Source organism: Tinamus guttatus, unplaced genomic scaffold (genome assembly GCF_059628265.1).
Source record: "Tinamus guttatus ecotype Peru unplaced genomic scaffold, ASM5962826v1 Tinamus_guttatus_pri_ptg001019l, whole genome shotgun sequence".
NCBI classification, from domain to species: Eukaryota; Metazoa; Chordata; class Aves; order Tinamiformes; family Tinamidae; genus Tinamus; species Tinamus guttatus.
In genome coordinates this window covers 96,480-114,383 of record NW_028289553.1, presented here as the reverse complement: position 1 = coordinate 114,383, position 17,904 = coordinate 96,480, and the positions used below count along the sequence as shown (strand labels likewise).

General features: G+C 43.7%; 1 protein-coding gene across 2 annotated transcripts in view; it reads right to left on the bottom strand.

The window, feature by feature from the left end:
* Nucleotides 1-17,674, bottom strand: part of GOLM1 (golgi membrane protein 1) — a 32,636-nt gene extending 14,962 nt beyond the window's left edge. Inside the window, exons 1-4 of one of the 2 annotated variants that reach the window (XM_088538341.1) lie at nt 17,647-17,674; nt 12,031-12,152; nt 9,519-9,698; nt 797-851 (exon numbers count right to left, since the gene is read on the bottom strand). In XM_088538341.1, the coding sequence (XP_088394467.1) occupies nt 797-851; nt 9,519-9,698; nt 12,031-12,129 (334 nt within the window). In that variant the 5' untranslated portion in view covers nt 12,130-12,152; nt 17,647-17,674. Of the gene's footprint in view, nt 1-796; nt 852-9,518; nt 9,699-12,030; nt 12,174-17,646 lie in introns of those variants that run through there. The other variant, XM_088538339.1, reaches the window with a different exon arrangement.
* Nucleotides 17,675-17,904: the final 230 nt, after the last annotated feature.

Here is a 17,904-nt window from a genome sequence, read left to right as displayed (position 1 = left end):
GGAAGTTTTTCAGCCTAACATAAACTAACAAAAGCCGTGTACACCTAGAATTTGACCCCCTTTTCTCCATGAGGAATAGTCTAGCTTATTTGCAATTTCTGGCTCTCCTGGGTTTCAGCCCAGGAAGTCTTAATGTCTATGAGAGACTAACTGCAACATAGTGTGGAATACCATCCATGTTTATTAAAGACATGCTTACAACACTTCCTTGAATAATTTCAAGGAAGAAATTATTCTATGCTCCTCAAAACAGAGTGTTTTTTCTGATGTTGTTGTTTTGAAACATCATCCATCATGTATTTCCTTGTAACATGAGGATTTCCTTGTTCCTGACAGAAAGCTCTGTGTGAGGGCAGCAAAAGAATTAACAGAAGATTAGCCAGTTTATAGAATTTACCAATCAGTTCCCCCAGACTTTGGAGGCACAAATTGCTAGCAATAATTCTGAAGTACCAACATGAACAGAAATTAATTAGGCCAAGTTTTCTTGTTCAGAAATGTTTGCAAATTTGCCTAGTGCCAAAACATACAACCAATCATATCAGGAAAGAATGTAAAAGCACACTACAAAAGGTAAATGAAAAATAAATATCTTAAGAATACACAAATGAATTTTCATTTTATTTTATTTTCTATCATTAGTAGTCAAGGGTCAGGAGTCCAGCAGGGGTAGCTCAACACTGTGCACACACAGGGTCTACGTCAATTAACACAAATTAATTCCACGTAACATAGATCTTAAAAAGAAGTCTAAACATCCAATACAAAAGTGATGCATAACTGCATTAAGACGTACCTTGCAGAGTCTGGATCAATCGCTCATTTGCTGTGATGTTATTCATCAGTGTTGCCTAAGAGGAGCAGGACAGAAAATAATGTTTCATTTGCAAAGGGGAAAATATTAATGTTATAAAAAATACTGACTGAAGTACTTGTAACAAGATTTTTCCTCACAAAGTGCTAGATTAAAGCCAACAAGAATTGCATTAGTTGCTGTAAAGATTTACTATTACAAATAACAAATTCTCATTCTAGTATTGTTACCCAGACATGCAGACTTAACAGGGAACCAAAAAACACACACATATATATATATATATATATATGTAACTGCTCTTAAAAGGTAAGGAAATCACCCACAGCTAGAATGACTTGCTGCTCTGTCCTGTTTTAATCCCATGCTCACAAACACAGCCTGTATTTATTACTGCATTTGCCAAACAGGCCTTAAGGAAGAACACAGAATAGCGCAGCTCAATTCATCAGCCACTCTCTTGCCACGGAATCCATGCATTTAATTCTGAGGTGGGAGGATGAGGTATGGAGACATTAGTCACAGAACAAGCACAAATGAGCTCTTTGGAAGCAATGTTAGGCATTGCATCGTTTTTCCCGATTATCCCCTCCCTTCCTTGGATTGGTGAGTGCTGAAGAACCACCTCGCCGCTCCCTCACTTCCCTCTCACTCCCGGGAGCGCAGCGGAGGCAGCCAATGTATAAACGTGTTCTCTCCTCTTCCCCGCACTGCCCTTTTCCCACAACAGGGAACATGTGCACAGGCACATACCCCAGGACACAGGAATACTCTCGGGACTAAAGCAGCTCTAAAGGAAAATAATTGCCCTGGGCGAAACACCAAGGTAATTCAGATTTACGTGTAGTATTCAGAAAGCACAGAAGATTCTTCCAGAGGCTACAAAAAAAGATAACTGGCCCTTCAGAGATGATCCAGTTTTATATGCATTCCTTGCTCTCCATGGCAATTATAATTTCCTAGCCATCCTTTCACAAGAAACCCAATATTCTACAGGGGACTGAGGTCAGACACCAGGTCCTGAGTTTCCCTAAGTTTCTGCTCAAGTGCCAGTACATACACAGGCCCACACCAATTTAACATAATGAAATGCCCCCGTTCATGCCGTTTGCTCAGGTCAGTCAGGCCCAGGCAACATTGCCAGTTAGTGCCAATTTTCATGGAGACTACAGTAATTAGTGCCAATTGATTATGAGTATGAAATCATTAAGTTAATACAAGCACATCAACCCAGAGGAGAGTGGATTTGTCCTTTATTTATCCTTGAAAAAGTCTCAATTCACAGAAACAGAAAGTCATTCATGTCTGGATGAAGCAGCAGCCATTTCCAATCCAGTAAAACAAAATATTCCTGGGCACAACTGGCCAGTGAACTGTGAAACATAAAGGGCAAAAGCTTTTGTTTTAGCTGCTAAGCAGACATTAACAACGCTCCCTCTCCCTCCTCATAAAAAAGGGGGAAATATTCTCTGGATTTGTTTTCATTAGTTTATTGGAGAAAGGAAGTTATCATTTTGGTGTAGGTGCTATGTTTTGCTAGTGCCTGAGTGATGCAGCCAGGTACCACCATGCTTATCACCCCCAGGATTTCCTGTATTGGGATTAGATGATCCTGGCCATTACCAGAAACATCACTGCACTAAAACAAGCATTACAGATGACACTGCAATTTTACATCCTCACATAATTTCTGAAATCCATGAGTGCTGAGACCATTCATTTTGACAACAAAATGAACAGCTGTTAAATATTTTTGCATTGTAGGATAGTAACGACTGTGAATATCTAAAACAGAAAAAAAATGTCACTTGAAATGTGAAAAAACAAAACAAATAAAAACAAAGAAACAAAAAACCAACCTTGCTCTTTACATCACACCACCTCCCTCAACCCACCCTGAATTTGAGACTAAAAGACAACGAAGGAATCATGAAAAGCTACTCAGCTTTTTATCCGGAGAGTAATATGGTGTTTAATAATTTACAGGGCAGTGTTCCTACTGCTGTTTTCCTATCTGACTATATTAATAACTTAAAGCTTTCCATTCTTCCACTTGTTACACAAACATCAACTAATCTTCACCCGATGGCTCTAACCTAGGCAGTTATTACTTTTCCCCAATTTTTTGTTTGTGGAGAGAGCCAACTACAGGAACCAGACAGCAAATTCATGGCAAAACTCAGATCCAAGAGCCAATCTAGATTTGAAATCTCATTCAGCCAAAAAAAAAAAGCCCTGAAGTCCCCAGGAGTGAGAATTCAGCATCTGGAAAGTCAGTCTATCACCCTATCACACTGTGATCTCTTACAGAATGGAAACAACTCCATAACATTGAACCAGGTTACTAAATTTGCCAGCACATCCTGACTATCAGAGAGGAAAAACCGCTCTCAGATTGGAGTCAATGCTGCAGACAGCAACAGCAGTCAGATCAAAACCCATACTGTCATCAGCAAGGACAAAAAAAATCTCGCTCTAGCTGTACAGCAGATGTTTTAATGAGAACTGTTAGAGATATACTTATTTCTTTGCCACACAGCATGTCTGCATAAGTCTGCAGTCTGCCTTGGAAGCAAAAACGTTAAAGATATTGTTAAAAAACACGGAACTATCAACCAGGAAGCCTGTCCGCAAAGCACATGTTTAACTCACATGCTCTTAATTACGTACAAGCATTTTGTCTGGCTAATTGCACACGTGGCAGTCTCCACAACATATTCCTCAGAGGCAACTCACGCCGCTGTGCTCCTTCAGCACGGGCTGTAAATGCAGCATTGCCACTGCCATAAACACAGCAAACTGAGGCAGCTGCTCCCTGACTCCGAGTGCACGCGGTGCCCCTAAGTGCACGGTGAGAGACTGCAACAGAAGAGGGAATAACACGGCCAAGCAGTTGAGAAAAGTAAACATTTATTTCAGAACTAAAAAAGTGGCTTCCACATGGCGTTCATCGAAAGCAGCTGCCAGAGAAAAAGGCAGGTGCCCGTAATTCACTGCTAAGGACAGAGCTAAGTGATGGTTCGCCCGGGACAAGCTGCCCGGGAACAAAGCGAGCCGCAGGGGAGATTTGCACATGCAGAGAACAGCAGAAACAGCACTTATAATTTACAGGAGGAAGAGGGACACCTATTTCACCACTGGAGCAACTGATCTACAGCCCTCCCACACACCAAATGAGCAGTCCTATCGCGCATGATACTGCTGCTTCTTTCTGCCTCATGGCCATGCCAGCAGCACTGCTCAAGCCACATTTTTGTTACCTGCTGCTCACTTTTTAATCGCATCTGGAAATTCCTATCCTTTCTCCGTATGTGCAGACACACCTCCTGCCCCCACCACTTTCCTGGCAACCTGCATCTTCAATTCTTTTGCATCTTTTTTCCTCTCCTCACCATTTTAAAATAATTTTCAAGAGGAAAGAAACCATTCATACTAGCCACAAAAGCTTTTTTCATTCTGTGACATGAGATTAACGGTTAACTAAATACTACTTGGTAGAAAAAAAATCCCTAAGAAAACATTTCTTTTTTAGGTTGGTCTCTGTGCTGCACACTCATTTAGCTTTCTATATGAAAGGCTCAAGGACAGGATGTCAAAAGCAAATTTCAAACACAAAATGGAGCAGACTGTTTATTTTAATCCTTCTATTTTCCACTGAACTGATTTCCACTTATAAATTATGCACTGTTCATCTCAATAAGGGGGAAAATAAATAAATAAATGAAAGGAACGGCTCTGCTCCAAAGTACCGGCCATGGCAAAGACCTTGGCCTGGGTCTGCCAGGGCCCCCTCGGCGGAGGGCAGCGCGGGCTCCGTGTCCCTGCCGCAGGAGCGCCCGTCCCGTCCCGTCCCGTCCCGGCGGCTCCCTGCTCCCTGCCCAGGCTGCCCAGGCGCCAGCCCCGCTCCTGGCACCGCGCAGAGCGGCCCGGGAGCCGGCGGAGCGGCCGGGTGCCACCGCGAAGGCAGCGGAGGCGCCGCGCGGGCCGCGGGGAGCGACGCGGCCACTGCGCCCACCGGGTTGTCACCACTGTGCTCAACTGGAAACCAAACATCTGGCACTGCGAGCAAAACGACCATGTGGCAGAAAAATCCTGACTATAAACCAGCCGCGGGCTCACAATATACTTTCTGCTTTCTTATTTTGTAAATTCCTTTAGCTCTTAAAAGAGGTAGTAATATTTCAATAGTTAGCTGTTAAACTACACATACTCCAGTCTCCACTCTTAGCTTACCCTACAGCTTACCTAGCTCTAGACTAGCCATTTTTAACACTGGTAGGTATATAAAACTTAGTTTAAAAACACAAGTAGTCTTCTATACCTCTACCCTATCGGTTTTGAGCAAACAGAGATTTCTCTTGATAATTTAGAAACATCACATTATGGCAAATAAGGCAGTTGTAGGGAGTAGGAGAAATGGACTTGTTTCTTCTTCCAGTCTTTTTCAGAACTGAGCAGGAGGCTCGAGGTCGGTTTACAAGTAAAAGCAGAACACCCACTAGCACTTTTCCTCCTTTTCACCACAGATTTTCTCTCTCCCATAGCCAGTGTGGCTTCCTTCGAGCAGAGCTGACTCTGCTAGTTGCTCCTTTGAGGGGGAATCTGAGGGCAGCTGCAGACACTGCTAGAAGCAACAGTGACGTATTTCGCACACCACGTACAAAGGCCCTCCTCGGTGAAACCAGACCCGGGCTGGGGAAAATGACCTAAAGCCAAAGAAAATGACAAACCGCAAAAGCATGTTCCAACAGCAAAAGAACGCACTGTTCTCCAGTTAGTCTTCAAACAGGCTACCGTGCAGGCTGTGATGTGACCCATCCCAGGAGCTAGGGGTCATGAATAGCAACCGGAGAGGATATGCTTCTCCTTTAGAAAATTGTTCAAAGATTGGAAACATCCCTCATGCGCTTCCGATTCCTTATCTGTCGTTACAGACAGTTCATGCAAGCTCTCTTGACCTGCTCAGCCTGCTTCGCTATGGATTTTTCGCTACAGATTGCCAGAAGCAGTTTGCTAAAGCTACATTAATCTTCAAAAACTCAAACAGAATTTTTAAGAACAGACTGGTGATCAGCATGCTTGATACATTTCCAGATCTAAGGGTATAACTAAGACAGCAATTTCCCAGGATTACATCACCTGAACGAATGGAGAGCCCATGGGGTCTTTCAGGCCCCATCTCTCCCCCACCCCTCGCACCCCTGCTCCTACTGTGGCACAGAGACAGTTTCACCAGAAACGAAGATGTTAATTCAGGCTGGTTGTCACATTGCCACTGAGATTGACTTTAACCTGTATCTCATTAATGTATTACTTACTTTAGTATTAAAAGAAAATAGTGGCATAATTATTCTGCATTTTGTTAGCAGATGAGTTAAATAAGATACAGTGAACAGTGAAGAACTGTAATTCTTGGATGTTCCTTGAGAATTACTTCTAGTACAAAATCCCCTAGACTGTGAAGGTTTTTTTCCTTACAGGTTTCTCAATCAACAGTATTTCTCCCTGAAGAGTTTTTCAGAGACAAACCATTTACTCCTACATGTCAGTGGAATATACTTTTGTTTTAGTTCATTACGAACAATAACAATACCAATTAAACAAAATTTCTTCTATCATTCAAAGATCTATTTACCCTGAAATAGTTTTGTTACTTGGAAATCCACTCCAAAGACTCAGGGTTTGGACTTTTATTCATCTCTCCTGGACTAGATAAGTATTTGCCATCATTTCCGCTTTGGGGATTAATAGTTTTATTTAAGGACTCATTTTCCTGTAACCAGAAAACACCATTTTCAGCACTTTTCCCTCAGGAATTCGAGATTCCATTGGAATCTATGCAGCAAAATATCAACGAATATGTATGTGTATATATATACACTCATAGATAGGTACATACACTGACACACACAAACACAAACAAACAAAAAGGCTCACAGACTTTTTTTTTCATATTTTCTGCATCCAGTTTCAAATAACCACTATCCATACAGAGCTTACTCATATAAAAGTCCTTGGTTAATAAAACTAAGCTTCTGCCACCCACTGTCCAAGTCAGGGGCGACCTGATTTTAGAGAGGATAAATCTAGGCCGGCTTGGTCAACGATATCTTTTGACAAGGTCTTTTAAAATACACAGGCCCTACAAAACCAACTTCCCCTACTCTCGAATTGCAAAGTTGGAAAACAAACACCCGCATGGGTTTTTTTTTCGACCTTTGGCCAAAAGAGTGAACTTTAATTGCCATGAAGCACAGACATACACACACATTCATTCTGCTACTGCAGCCTCCTCAGATGTGCTCCTTTCCAACCACAGAAAGAGCAGAGAGGAAGCAGGGAAGACCCCATTATATCACTGCTCTTCAAGTGTTTCCTACAGTGTCAGCCTCTGGGGTTCCCATGGCAAACTTCATAGCTTATACCAAACGCCTGCATTTTAGCAAGAGGGCAGACAAAGCGTTTCTTGTGTTTGTTTGAACTACTGCTTGCTGATGTCCTTCATTGGATGACTGATAGCAAGTGGAGAACTGCTGCTCCTTGTCTCCTCGAGCACCATCCACCCTTCCTCTCTCCTGCTCTTCCCGCGTCCTCCCCTCCCTGCACCACTCAGCACCGTGGGCATCTCTCCACTGCTCTCCCTCCGGTGCTCCTTGTCCAGGCCAAGAGCAGGCACCCATGGAGCAGATTCCTGCACAGAGCTACTCTGTTGCTTTGGTTATCTTTCTTGTCCTCTCCATGTGCCGTTTCCATCCCTCCAAAACTCCACTGGCATCCTCTCCACAGGACAAAACCTACCCTATTTTATTTCTAAGTCGTTCTGTAACTTTTGCTTGCTTATTTTTCCCTGTGATAACACCGGCTCTTGTTACACGGTTACGTAATTTCCACAAGAACCTTTTGTGAGAGGCCTTTTACCACTCCAAGCGTGGGTATGCTCATTAGTTTCCCTTATCCTCGTCACTGGCTCTTCCAAAGGGAAACTCCCTCAGACCTCAAGGACAGGATTTCCTTTTACAGAAGCTGTTCTGACTCTCCCCAGCTTATCACGCTTTCCTAGCGCCAGGCCTACAGCATGACAGTTCCAATAAGTCCTCAAAAAATAGAACATAAAAAGCCCAACACTTCAAAAAACCAAACAAGACAAACAACAAAACCCAGACACACCACTGGCGCAAGCCACCCGTCACCTGACTGATACCACAGCAGTCTGAAGAAGAAAGCTACGCACCGCACTTGGCCGACACTCCATTCCCGCCACGCAATTCCTGCCAGCTCTTGGGCCAGGCCTTGTGACGAGCGCCTGGCATCTGTCCACCCTGCTAACCTGCACTATCACCTCTCACCTACACTCAGGTGCTACATAATACCTTTCTACAGCAGAGAAGGAAGTATAGTAGAGGAAAGTCATAAAATGCATTTCCCTTCTCCCCTTAAAAAAGGAAATTACAAAGTCAATCAAACAAATATTCAGAAATATTCAATTTCACATTGTTTTTCTTTTGTTTTGCCAGAACAAAGCAAAAATTTCTCAAAGGACTAGGGAGTCACAAGCTAAACTCCAGGAGAGAAACATGGACACTTTCACAAAGAATGGTAAACAAATCCCACAGCACTTCGCAACTAGGCAGAAGGTTGAAGGGACAATCCTGACTACTCTGCAGAACCCTGTCTGAATATCTAGAGGTGTCTTCTTAATATAAAAATAACTGAACAAGCAAATAAAATATACCTTGTTTTTTATAAAGCATAACCAGAGACTGAATTCAAAGAGGAGAGGGGAAATTATCAAAGAAAGGTATCTGTCACAAAATAAGTGAAAAGAATTGCTTTACTACTTCTTTGAAGAGCTCAGAAAAAAATGATTTTAAAATAGAATACAGATATATTCTGCTAATGCACCTTTAAGTAAGTCAAACACTTCCACTTTGATTTTTATTGAGCTTTTCCTTCTTCAAAATTTCTAAATATTCATTTGGTGATGTTTCATTTACAAGAGTTTTAAGTCATCTACAACTCATTTACAAATGTTCTAACACAGAAGATACATTGTACACTACTCATTTTGAGGCGCAATCCATCAACTAATGGTAAACCTCTTACCACTCACTTGGATGTCTCCAAACACTATTAGGTTTGGAGGGTTTGGGGAGCAGAATGCCACACAGTTTCAATATATTTAGAAACAGATGATCTTTTATTCCAACAGATACACCTGTTGGCACAGCTTCTTCTTTTCCATAAATTTTAAACCATTAGCTTACAGGAAAGAAATCCAGAGGCAAATCCAAGATACTTGTATTCATGATTTACAGCAGGAATACAGGTAGTGCTGTCCCTAATACTGCACATTTAAAAGCTTATGAAGTGAAATCATTAAAAAAAAATCTACATTTGGGCTTGTTCTGTACGCTTTCATTTCTTTCGCTCATCCCTCATTTTCAGTTAATTTTTCCTCCATGGCAGACCACTAAACAAGTCTTTTACCATTTGGAGATCTACAGTATGCATTCAGTTGCTAAATATTATGCAATTTATTTATTTATTTATTTATTTATTATGCAATAATACATGTATTATACATTTCATAACAATAAAAAGAAAAAATCCACTGCAAACCCACTTGTTGGAAGACTTAAGCACCCTTATTTCACTGCAGAGAGTGCAGTGGTAAGCTGGATTCTCAGGGTAAGTGGAATCCTACCTTCTCTTCCTGATGTAGTTTGTTGGCATTTTCCATCTGAAAGCTGTGTAAGGACTGGATTTTATCAATCTGGTCTCGCTGCTTCTCCAGCTCTCCTTGGAATTCATTCTTCTTCAGCTCAACTGCTCCTCTTTCTGCTGCTGCCCTGCGCACTCTGACTTCCAGTTCCATGACCCGATTCTGTTAGCAAGAAACAAGTAGAAATGCTCTCAAGTGACCGATTAAAAGGAAAACATATTCAAATTCCATGGGGAGAACTGAAACAAGTAATTAGGGAATCCATCTTCCTTCTTCCTGATCTCTTCTCCAATGCACTTTGGGACTGTCTCATTTTGGGGAAAAAAATGGAACTAAGAATACTAATATCATCAAAATATTTCCTCAGGTACTTGTATCTGCCAGTCGCTCACACATCCCAAACAGTCAATAGTTTATATAAGGCACAGACCACCAAAATTTCAGTTAAAGATTTTAGCAGAAATGCAAAGAAATCTAAAATAGTTCAGCTTTTACATATATGTATGTATATAAAAATGAAAAATTCTGTTTCCCCCCAAAACAGTACAAAATCAAAAGATGTCTGCATCTCATGCAAGCAATTCTGATATCGCTGCACTCCCAGTGCACTTCCTAAACTAACTGAGAGAGAAAATTCATCTCTCAATAAATCAGTAAGTTTTTCTGCAAGACATGCGAAGCAGCTAAGAAAGGACAACTCTGTCCAACTTTTATGCACACAAGTAACTGCACATGCCTGCTACAGTGAGATGCATTTCCAAAGCACGCATTTCACGTGAGAAAGTCTCCCTCCTCTTGATGGTCCAAAAAGCAATGTCAAGCAAAAGAAAACTTCAACACTGTCTCGGAGATGAATACACAAATACAGACACACATAATGTAAAGGCATCCAGATAGATGTGGTTAAGGCTTTTCCTATTTTTCTTTTGACACATCAATTTAATTTTTGCAGGACATTGTTCTCTTCCTTGTTCCCAAAGAGCCATCAAAGTCTTTCTCTTAACCTCAAATTATTAGAAAAAAAGATGACCAGGAAAAAAAGAAAATCAGCAGAACTGACCCCGGTAGAGCACGAAGCTCCTGATAGATGAAAGAACAGATATGATAAAAACCTGTGGCATCTGCCAAGACTCAGTTAAAATGGATCAACTCTTGCTACACCATACTACGTGGCATATTACTGCCTGTCTACTCCACAGCACTTCCACTGAGAGGGGAGGGAGCAGGGAGAGGAAAATGTTGGCAGTTGAGCTGCAAGAACACTTAACTCCGTTTTAGTCATTATAGTACCAAAGTCCTGCCAACAAATGAGCGCATTAGCAGGGCTTCAGAAGCTCCACTTGCACCTTGGGCTGTGCGTTACTCAGAGTGCCTGATTTACACAAAAGTGAACGGATTTTCAAGCTTGCTTTGGGGAAACAGTACAACGTAATACCATTAATCAATAACTGTGAACAAGACATTATGCACTGGGGTTACTGAGAGCAAGAATACAATCTGGCACACTAACGATTTTTCCCCCAGTATCAGCTGCAACACACTGGCACAGAAAAGCTTCAGTGTCTCAACACAGCTACTAACAGCTGGGAGCCACTATCCTGAGGACAGGGACTGAAAGAAAAACAGGAGCTGAGCAAAGTCTCAGAATGATGATAAACCCCTCCAACCGAGGGAAGCTTGAGACCTCAACTGCATGTGCAAAGGCATAAAGTCTGCTTGAATACTGCCAGCTCTGAGATTTAACAGGAGTTTGTTTTCTACAGCTGTCAAATGAGGTCCAAAATCCAGTTCAATTATGAAGAAGCAATATTTACTCCATTGGGGAAAAAAAAAAAATGGGAGGACCACTCATCAGTCTTGCTTAATCAATAGATTATTCCACATAAGTTGTTTGCTTTCCTTGGGAAAGTTTCCTAAGAAATACCAGTTCAGATTGTTGGGCACCCTGAATCATCTGCTTTCCCTCTACTTGGTGGGAAGTGCACGCATGGAGGAGTTACCTTGCATCCCTATTTGCCCAACATACTGAAAGAAGTTGATCTTACTCTATACTGTGCAAGAATGGGTTATATGAGGAAAAAAATGTAGGGACATGGACAAAAAGGCGGAGGCCCCTTCAGATTGAGAATGAAGGACTGACTTGCAATATATTGTGGAGGGAAAAAAAAAATTGGATAGCATCTACCAGCTCTGCCAACTGAAACTGACTGCAAACTGAAGCAACATGTAACGGCTGAACACCTTGCAGGAAGGGTACAGCGCACGGAAGCACCATACACACAAGTCTTCTGGGTCCCTCACACCCCTTCTAAATAGTCATTGCTCCTTCTCTCTACATTGGTAAGGAAGAGCACTGGTAGCAGTGACCATTCCTACAATCCACCAAAGCTCCATTTCACCAGATGCAGGTGTAGGCAGCCTTCCTGTTGCAGACCACGCTTACTAACCACACAGAAGCAGTGGGACGGCTCACGCAGAGCAGTGGGACTGTTACCTGCAAATCCACGCTGCGAGAGCTGGCAATCCAGTAGTTGAAGCCCAGGACGATGATACACGCCAGGAGCGCCGCTACGAGCAGAGGTGGAGACTTCATCCCTCGGCGGCTGTTCCCAAACCCTATCATTTCAAAAAAAACAACAGTGTGGAAACCTGCAAATCAAAATACACACGTTACACGACATCCTTTCCCACGACTGCATCGTGTGTACGGTCAAACTCCTGCTGCGGCTCCAGAGCGGCTCAAGGGTCGTGCGTCCCGCCAAGGCTCTGCCACCACGGGGCAGGGAAAGGGCCACACCGCAATCCTGGCTTCTGCACACGTGAAAGCGTCACACCAGCTCGCACACGTCTGTCAATACAATAAAATCCAGAACAGAACAGATCAGCCATTCTCCTACCACGTATTCTATCCAGCGAGCGAGTTAGACGATGCTGGTCTGCACATAAGATTAACTCCTTGCTACCTCGTTCTAGTAAGTAATCAGACTGATTATGTTGCTTTCAACTGGAAATTTTCCTACTTTTTTTTCCTGCTCAAATCACTGACAAATCAACAGGTACTGCTTTTGAGCCTTAGGTTGTTTCTACAGAGAAGTACGTTTTGACAAAAAAAAAAGTGGGGACAATGCGCAATTGCAGTTCTGTCTGAAACAGGCTGTACCTGCCCTGTCGGAAGAGAAACTTTGATTTTAACGAATGCATTAGCATGTAGCTCAACAAATCCTCAAACTCCGCTGGAACCCTCAGCACAGCTTGTAAGACAAAGTGCTTTCTCACAAGCTGAGATCAACTTTTTTTCCTCTTGCTCTACTGCATTCAAAAGCTAGAAACAATAGCACGGAAAATCAAATGGACAGCAAATGCCAACACACTGAAAGACACTAACTCAATATGAAGTAGGTAGATTTACTGCTGATACATCACACAGTCTCGCAAGGTGTACGCTCCTGAATAAACCGGTTTCTTTTTCCCTACGGATGCAACTCACAGCTTGCACTGCATTTAAAAATGGATGACGGTGGCAACTCTCCGCAGGTTCACAGGAACCCACGTGGCAGGGGGAGCAGACGGCGCTGGTCCTTCCACCGCCCTGTCCTCAGCGGTGACCTCCACCGCGCACACCCGCGCCGCCGAGACGGGCCCTCGCCGCGCTCGGGGTGCCGCAGCCGCCGCGCGGGCTGCCCAGCCTTTCACAGCCACCTCGCGCCGCCCGGAACGGCCACGTGCGCGTGTCTGCGCATGGGCATGGGGCGCATCCCGGGCCAGGAGGGGAGACGCGGCCGACAACGCGCGGCCTCTGCCCCGGAGCTGCAGCTGCCGCGGAAGCGGCAGGGCGGCCTGCAGGCCCCGCGCGCGGAGCGCTCGCATCCTCCGGCACGGATCCCCCGGGATAACCCTCCTCCTCCTGCTTACCAGAGGCGAATGCTACACTTCATGAGACGTCCCAGTATAATCTTTTTTTTTCCTCAAAAAAGCCATTCTTCCCTGTAAAAACACTAGATAGTACTCTTGAAAACACTATAAAATTACTAAATATAATACCGAAAGATGGCTTGCGTTGCTCCAAGTGCTGTTTGAATGAAACAATCAATATTTTTCCTCCTGGCAGTTAAAAGTAGATAAAAAGTAACTTGTTTCCTTAGCAATAATAATTTGCATTGATCTACCTACCAGACCAATATATCAGACTACCTAAAGGCTCAGAGAGAGACCAACAATACTGAGTAAAACAAGAATGAATAATTCACCATGGGCCTTGAAGCACAGGTTCAAAACAGAGCTTAAGAAACACTCTAAAAACCTTTCCAGTGCATGAACCGAGTAGCCTAAGTGACTCTTCTGGTGCTTCCAGTTATAAATAAGCAAGCATTGACCTCACTAAAGCATGTTCGACTTCAATACACTTTCGCCTCTACAAAATCCAGTGCTGTTTGTCCTTAAACAATTTATGTCAATTAAAAATATGTTTTTATACTTAATGGAAAAGAAAAAAGGAGGAGGAAAGAGAAAAGAATATGGAAGTGAAATACAAAAAGATCTCCAATCCGATTCAAATTGTGCAGACCCAAAAGAGTACTGCAACAACAATACTGGTATCTCCTTCCTCACTTGCAAAAATCAAACAAAAGAAAATTCCGTCTTATTTCCTGTCACAGACAAATGCCCACAGACACACACGCTGTTGTAAACGCAAGCTTAACAAATGCAAACATTAGCTTAACAAATACATACTCATAGTCCAGTTTTCTAGGAAATATCCGGTTTGGCACAGTTATTTAAGTTGCAAAAAAAAAAAATGTTTCTTATTTTATGGATAAGAAAGTGATTTTACTGAGCATGAAGGAATCCACACTTCATGAATGTTGACCACAGATGTGAAAAGCGAACACGTGTATGCATGCGGTAGCACATTAAGTGCCTCGTTTCTGAACAGCAGTTTTCAGTCTCGGGCTGTGCAGTCTTCACGAGCTACGTCGCAGCGGCAGCCCCGTCTCACAGCCTCTCCTGGGCACCAGCCGTCCCATGCAGGAGTCTCCCGCCACGGCGGAGATTAGCGAAGGCACCGACTCAGGTCTAAGGCTTTGCAGGCCAAGACAAAGCAAGACTTTGTTGTTTCAAGGTCTCCAGGCAAAGCTGAGCCTGGGCGCAGGGTGCAGCTGGGCACATCGAGGACTCGCTGAGCAGGAGGACATCCAAACAGACCAGGAACTCGGGAAAACCGAAGACCCGACCGGTATTCTAGAGAAAACACTGGAGACACTCGCAGAATCGACATCTCAATTTCTTGAGATGGATGAAACGGATTATCTAGTTTGGGAAAACTCATGTAATGGATTACTAGATGAAACGAGATCAGATTAAAAAATTATAATAAGAAGAAGATTTCTTGATCAGGCGCTCTCGTCCATCAAGACGAGTTGCTGTGATTTCAGAGGCGTGCCCACACCTGCAAGCTATACCTACACATGACCAGATAAGCCTAAGAGTAGCAGATTAAAAAAAAAAAAAAACACTTTTTTTAAAAATCAGATAGCAAATCTTTGTGCATGCCCTCTGAGGTGACAAGTCAAGACATAAAATTTTAATTTTATTTTCACATACAGTTAACAAAAAAGGCAGCGTGTCTGAAAAGCGAATGCAATTGCTCATTTTCCTTGGGGGCTACGTGCTAATGACAAGAATCAGCACTCGTAAGCACGCTGCCGCAACCTACTTACAGCCAGTAACAATATTCATCATTTCTAGGGTATGCGGACTACCAGAGGGATCAGAAATTATGTCTAATACACTGCTATAAAATGTGGCACTCAGACTTGCTCTCTCTTCCTAGAGCAAGAGTGTTTGTGGGATTTCTTTTAGTAGTTGTTTTGTTACTTTTTTCCCTGGAATTTACAAGTCAAAGAAGTTGAATATACGTGGGGTGTTTGTTTCTTTCTTTCTCTCTCTCTCTAGTTTAAGGCCCACTGGCTCTCTCCTCCTAGCCATCCTGCCAGGGGAATCCCCAAGCAGCAAGCTGCAGGATAAAACGCTTCCCAAAACACCCAGCACCAGCCACTTCCCAAAGATCCGGACTCTGTGCATGGGGTTTGTCTCACCCTGACGACCTTTCCAAGGAAGTTTAAACACAGATGCTGCAGGATGCCAGTGAGTCCCTATTTGTTTAAAGTATCAAGTTACTTCTTTTACAGGCAGCAGGAAAATAAGGAGCAGCATTTACAGCCCAACAGGTTCAGCAACTGCATTTTCATCATTCTCAGGAAAAAAAAAGAAAAAAATAATCCTTTGATACTTTCCAGTTCCAGACTTAAGTCTTCGTATTCTAATGCATCTTAAGACATAAGTACAAACCACAATAGAACGAAACGAGTGAAAAAGTGGAGGGAGAGAGGGGTTGTTACTTTACTGCACTAGTTATTTTCCAGACTGATCAGCTCATCCTCCCTCTCTCAGCTGTCTGCTTAACAAAAAGCTAATGAGCAAAACTCGCTGATCACCCACTATATGCTAGTTTTCACTTAATGAATTCTAAAGAATGTAAACAATAATTTTCATATTGTATTAAATGTAAACACACTAAAACCCAGAAGATTATATCTAAGAAACCTGAGTTAAGTACTCAGAGGTACTGGAGGTAGGAGTGCTTCTCGTTAAAGAAACTGTACAATCAAGGGCAGCTTGACAAAAACCTCTTCTAAATTACCCACAAATAAGAATCCTGGAACATGCTCTCTAGCCATACTTCTAAGCAACACTTCTACTGCCTGGAAAAAGAAGTTGCGTGTGAAAACTAAACTAAACTAAACAAACAAACAAAAATAAATATACGTGAGAAGAGTCTCAATGTGCAGCGAGTTATCCTTAAGAAAAGGGTTCATTTTAGGTATTTCCTTCATACTATATCAATTGTCTTGTTTGCATCACAATTAAGAGTATAATAGTAAAAAAAAATGTATAATATTAAAAAATGAATGTATAATATCAAACATATATAATATTAAAAAATAAATAAAAAGTTTAGGAAAAGGAGTGAGCGGGGGGTTAGATACACAGTGGGGAAAAAAAAATCAGAATTGCTACAGTGTCTACACCCCAGTGCCACTCTGTGTGTCTTACTGGCAGAAACCAACCCCCCCCCCCGAGGAAAGTAAAGAAAGAAATAAATTACATACATATATGTATGCGTGTGCGTGCGTGCACACCAACATATACTTGAACACATATATGTATATAGATACACGCACATGTATACACACACACACATTTGTGTATACACACACACGCATAAAAATATATAAATACACACATATTTATACACACACACGTACACATACACACACATAGAAATACATATATACACACGTATTTATATGCTATACATACACCCACGTATACACACATGTATTTATACACTACACATACATACATACACATACACGCTCACGTATTTATACACTATACACGCACACACAAATACATACATACATATATATATATATATACATACACACACACACACACACGCACACACAGCGCGGCGGCAGCGAGGGGCAGGCACGGCGCGCCCCCAGCCCCGCCACCGGCGCCGCCATCGCCCCCGGCCGCAGCCCCACGTCCCCGAGCGCGGCCCCGCCGCACGCACCGGCCCCGCCGCACGCACCGGCCGCGGCCCCGGGCCCCGCCGCCCCCCGCGGGCTCCTACCGCGCGTCGCCGGCGGCCGAGCGGCCCGCGCTGCTTCCCGGAGGCGGCGTCCTGCGGGGAAGGCCCGGCCCGGCCCGGCCCGCCCCTGCCGCGCGGCTCCCGCCGCAGCCGGGCCGCGGGAGGGCGCGGGGCCGCCGCCACCAGAGCCCCCCGCGCGCGCAGCCCGCGCGGGGCCGTGACCGTGGGCGGCGGAGCCGCGCGTGGCAGCCGCGGGACCGCGGCGGCGCCTGCGGGAGCGTCCCCGGCCGGCCGCGCCGCGCGGGGGGCGGCGAAACGTCCGGGGAGAGGAGCGACCCGTCGCGTGCGTGGGGGAACCGCGGGGGCTCCGTGGGTCTGAACCCTCCCCACGTGTCTCACTGTACAATAATGATAATGACAGTAATGATACATCGCTGTGAAACCCGCATTCACCGCAGAACAGATTTCCCTTTTTAACAGCGCATACAGCAGCTCTAAGCCGGGAACGCCACCTCCTTACAAACCTGAAACCACGTTATGCTACACTCCTTTTCTCTTCTAGTTTGGGAGGTCTGTAATTTCCTGAGAGGGTGCTTTCCTCTTCTTTATTTCTAAGGAAAACTGGTTTTTTTTTTCTTTTCAGCAGAGCAGCACATCCACAATTGCCTTATGACTAAAAAACAGTGTTTCAAATGGTCATGGAACAGAATT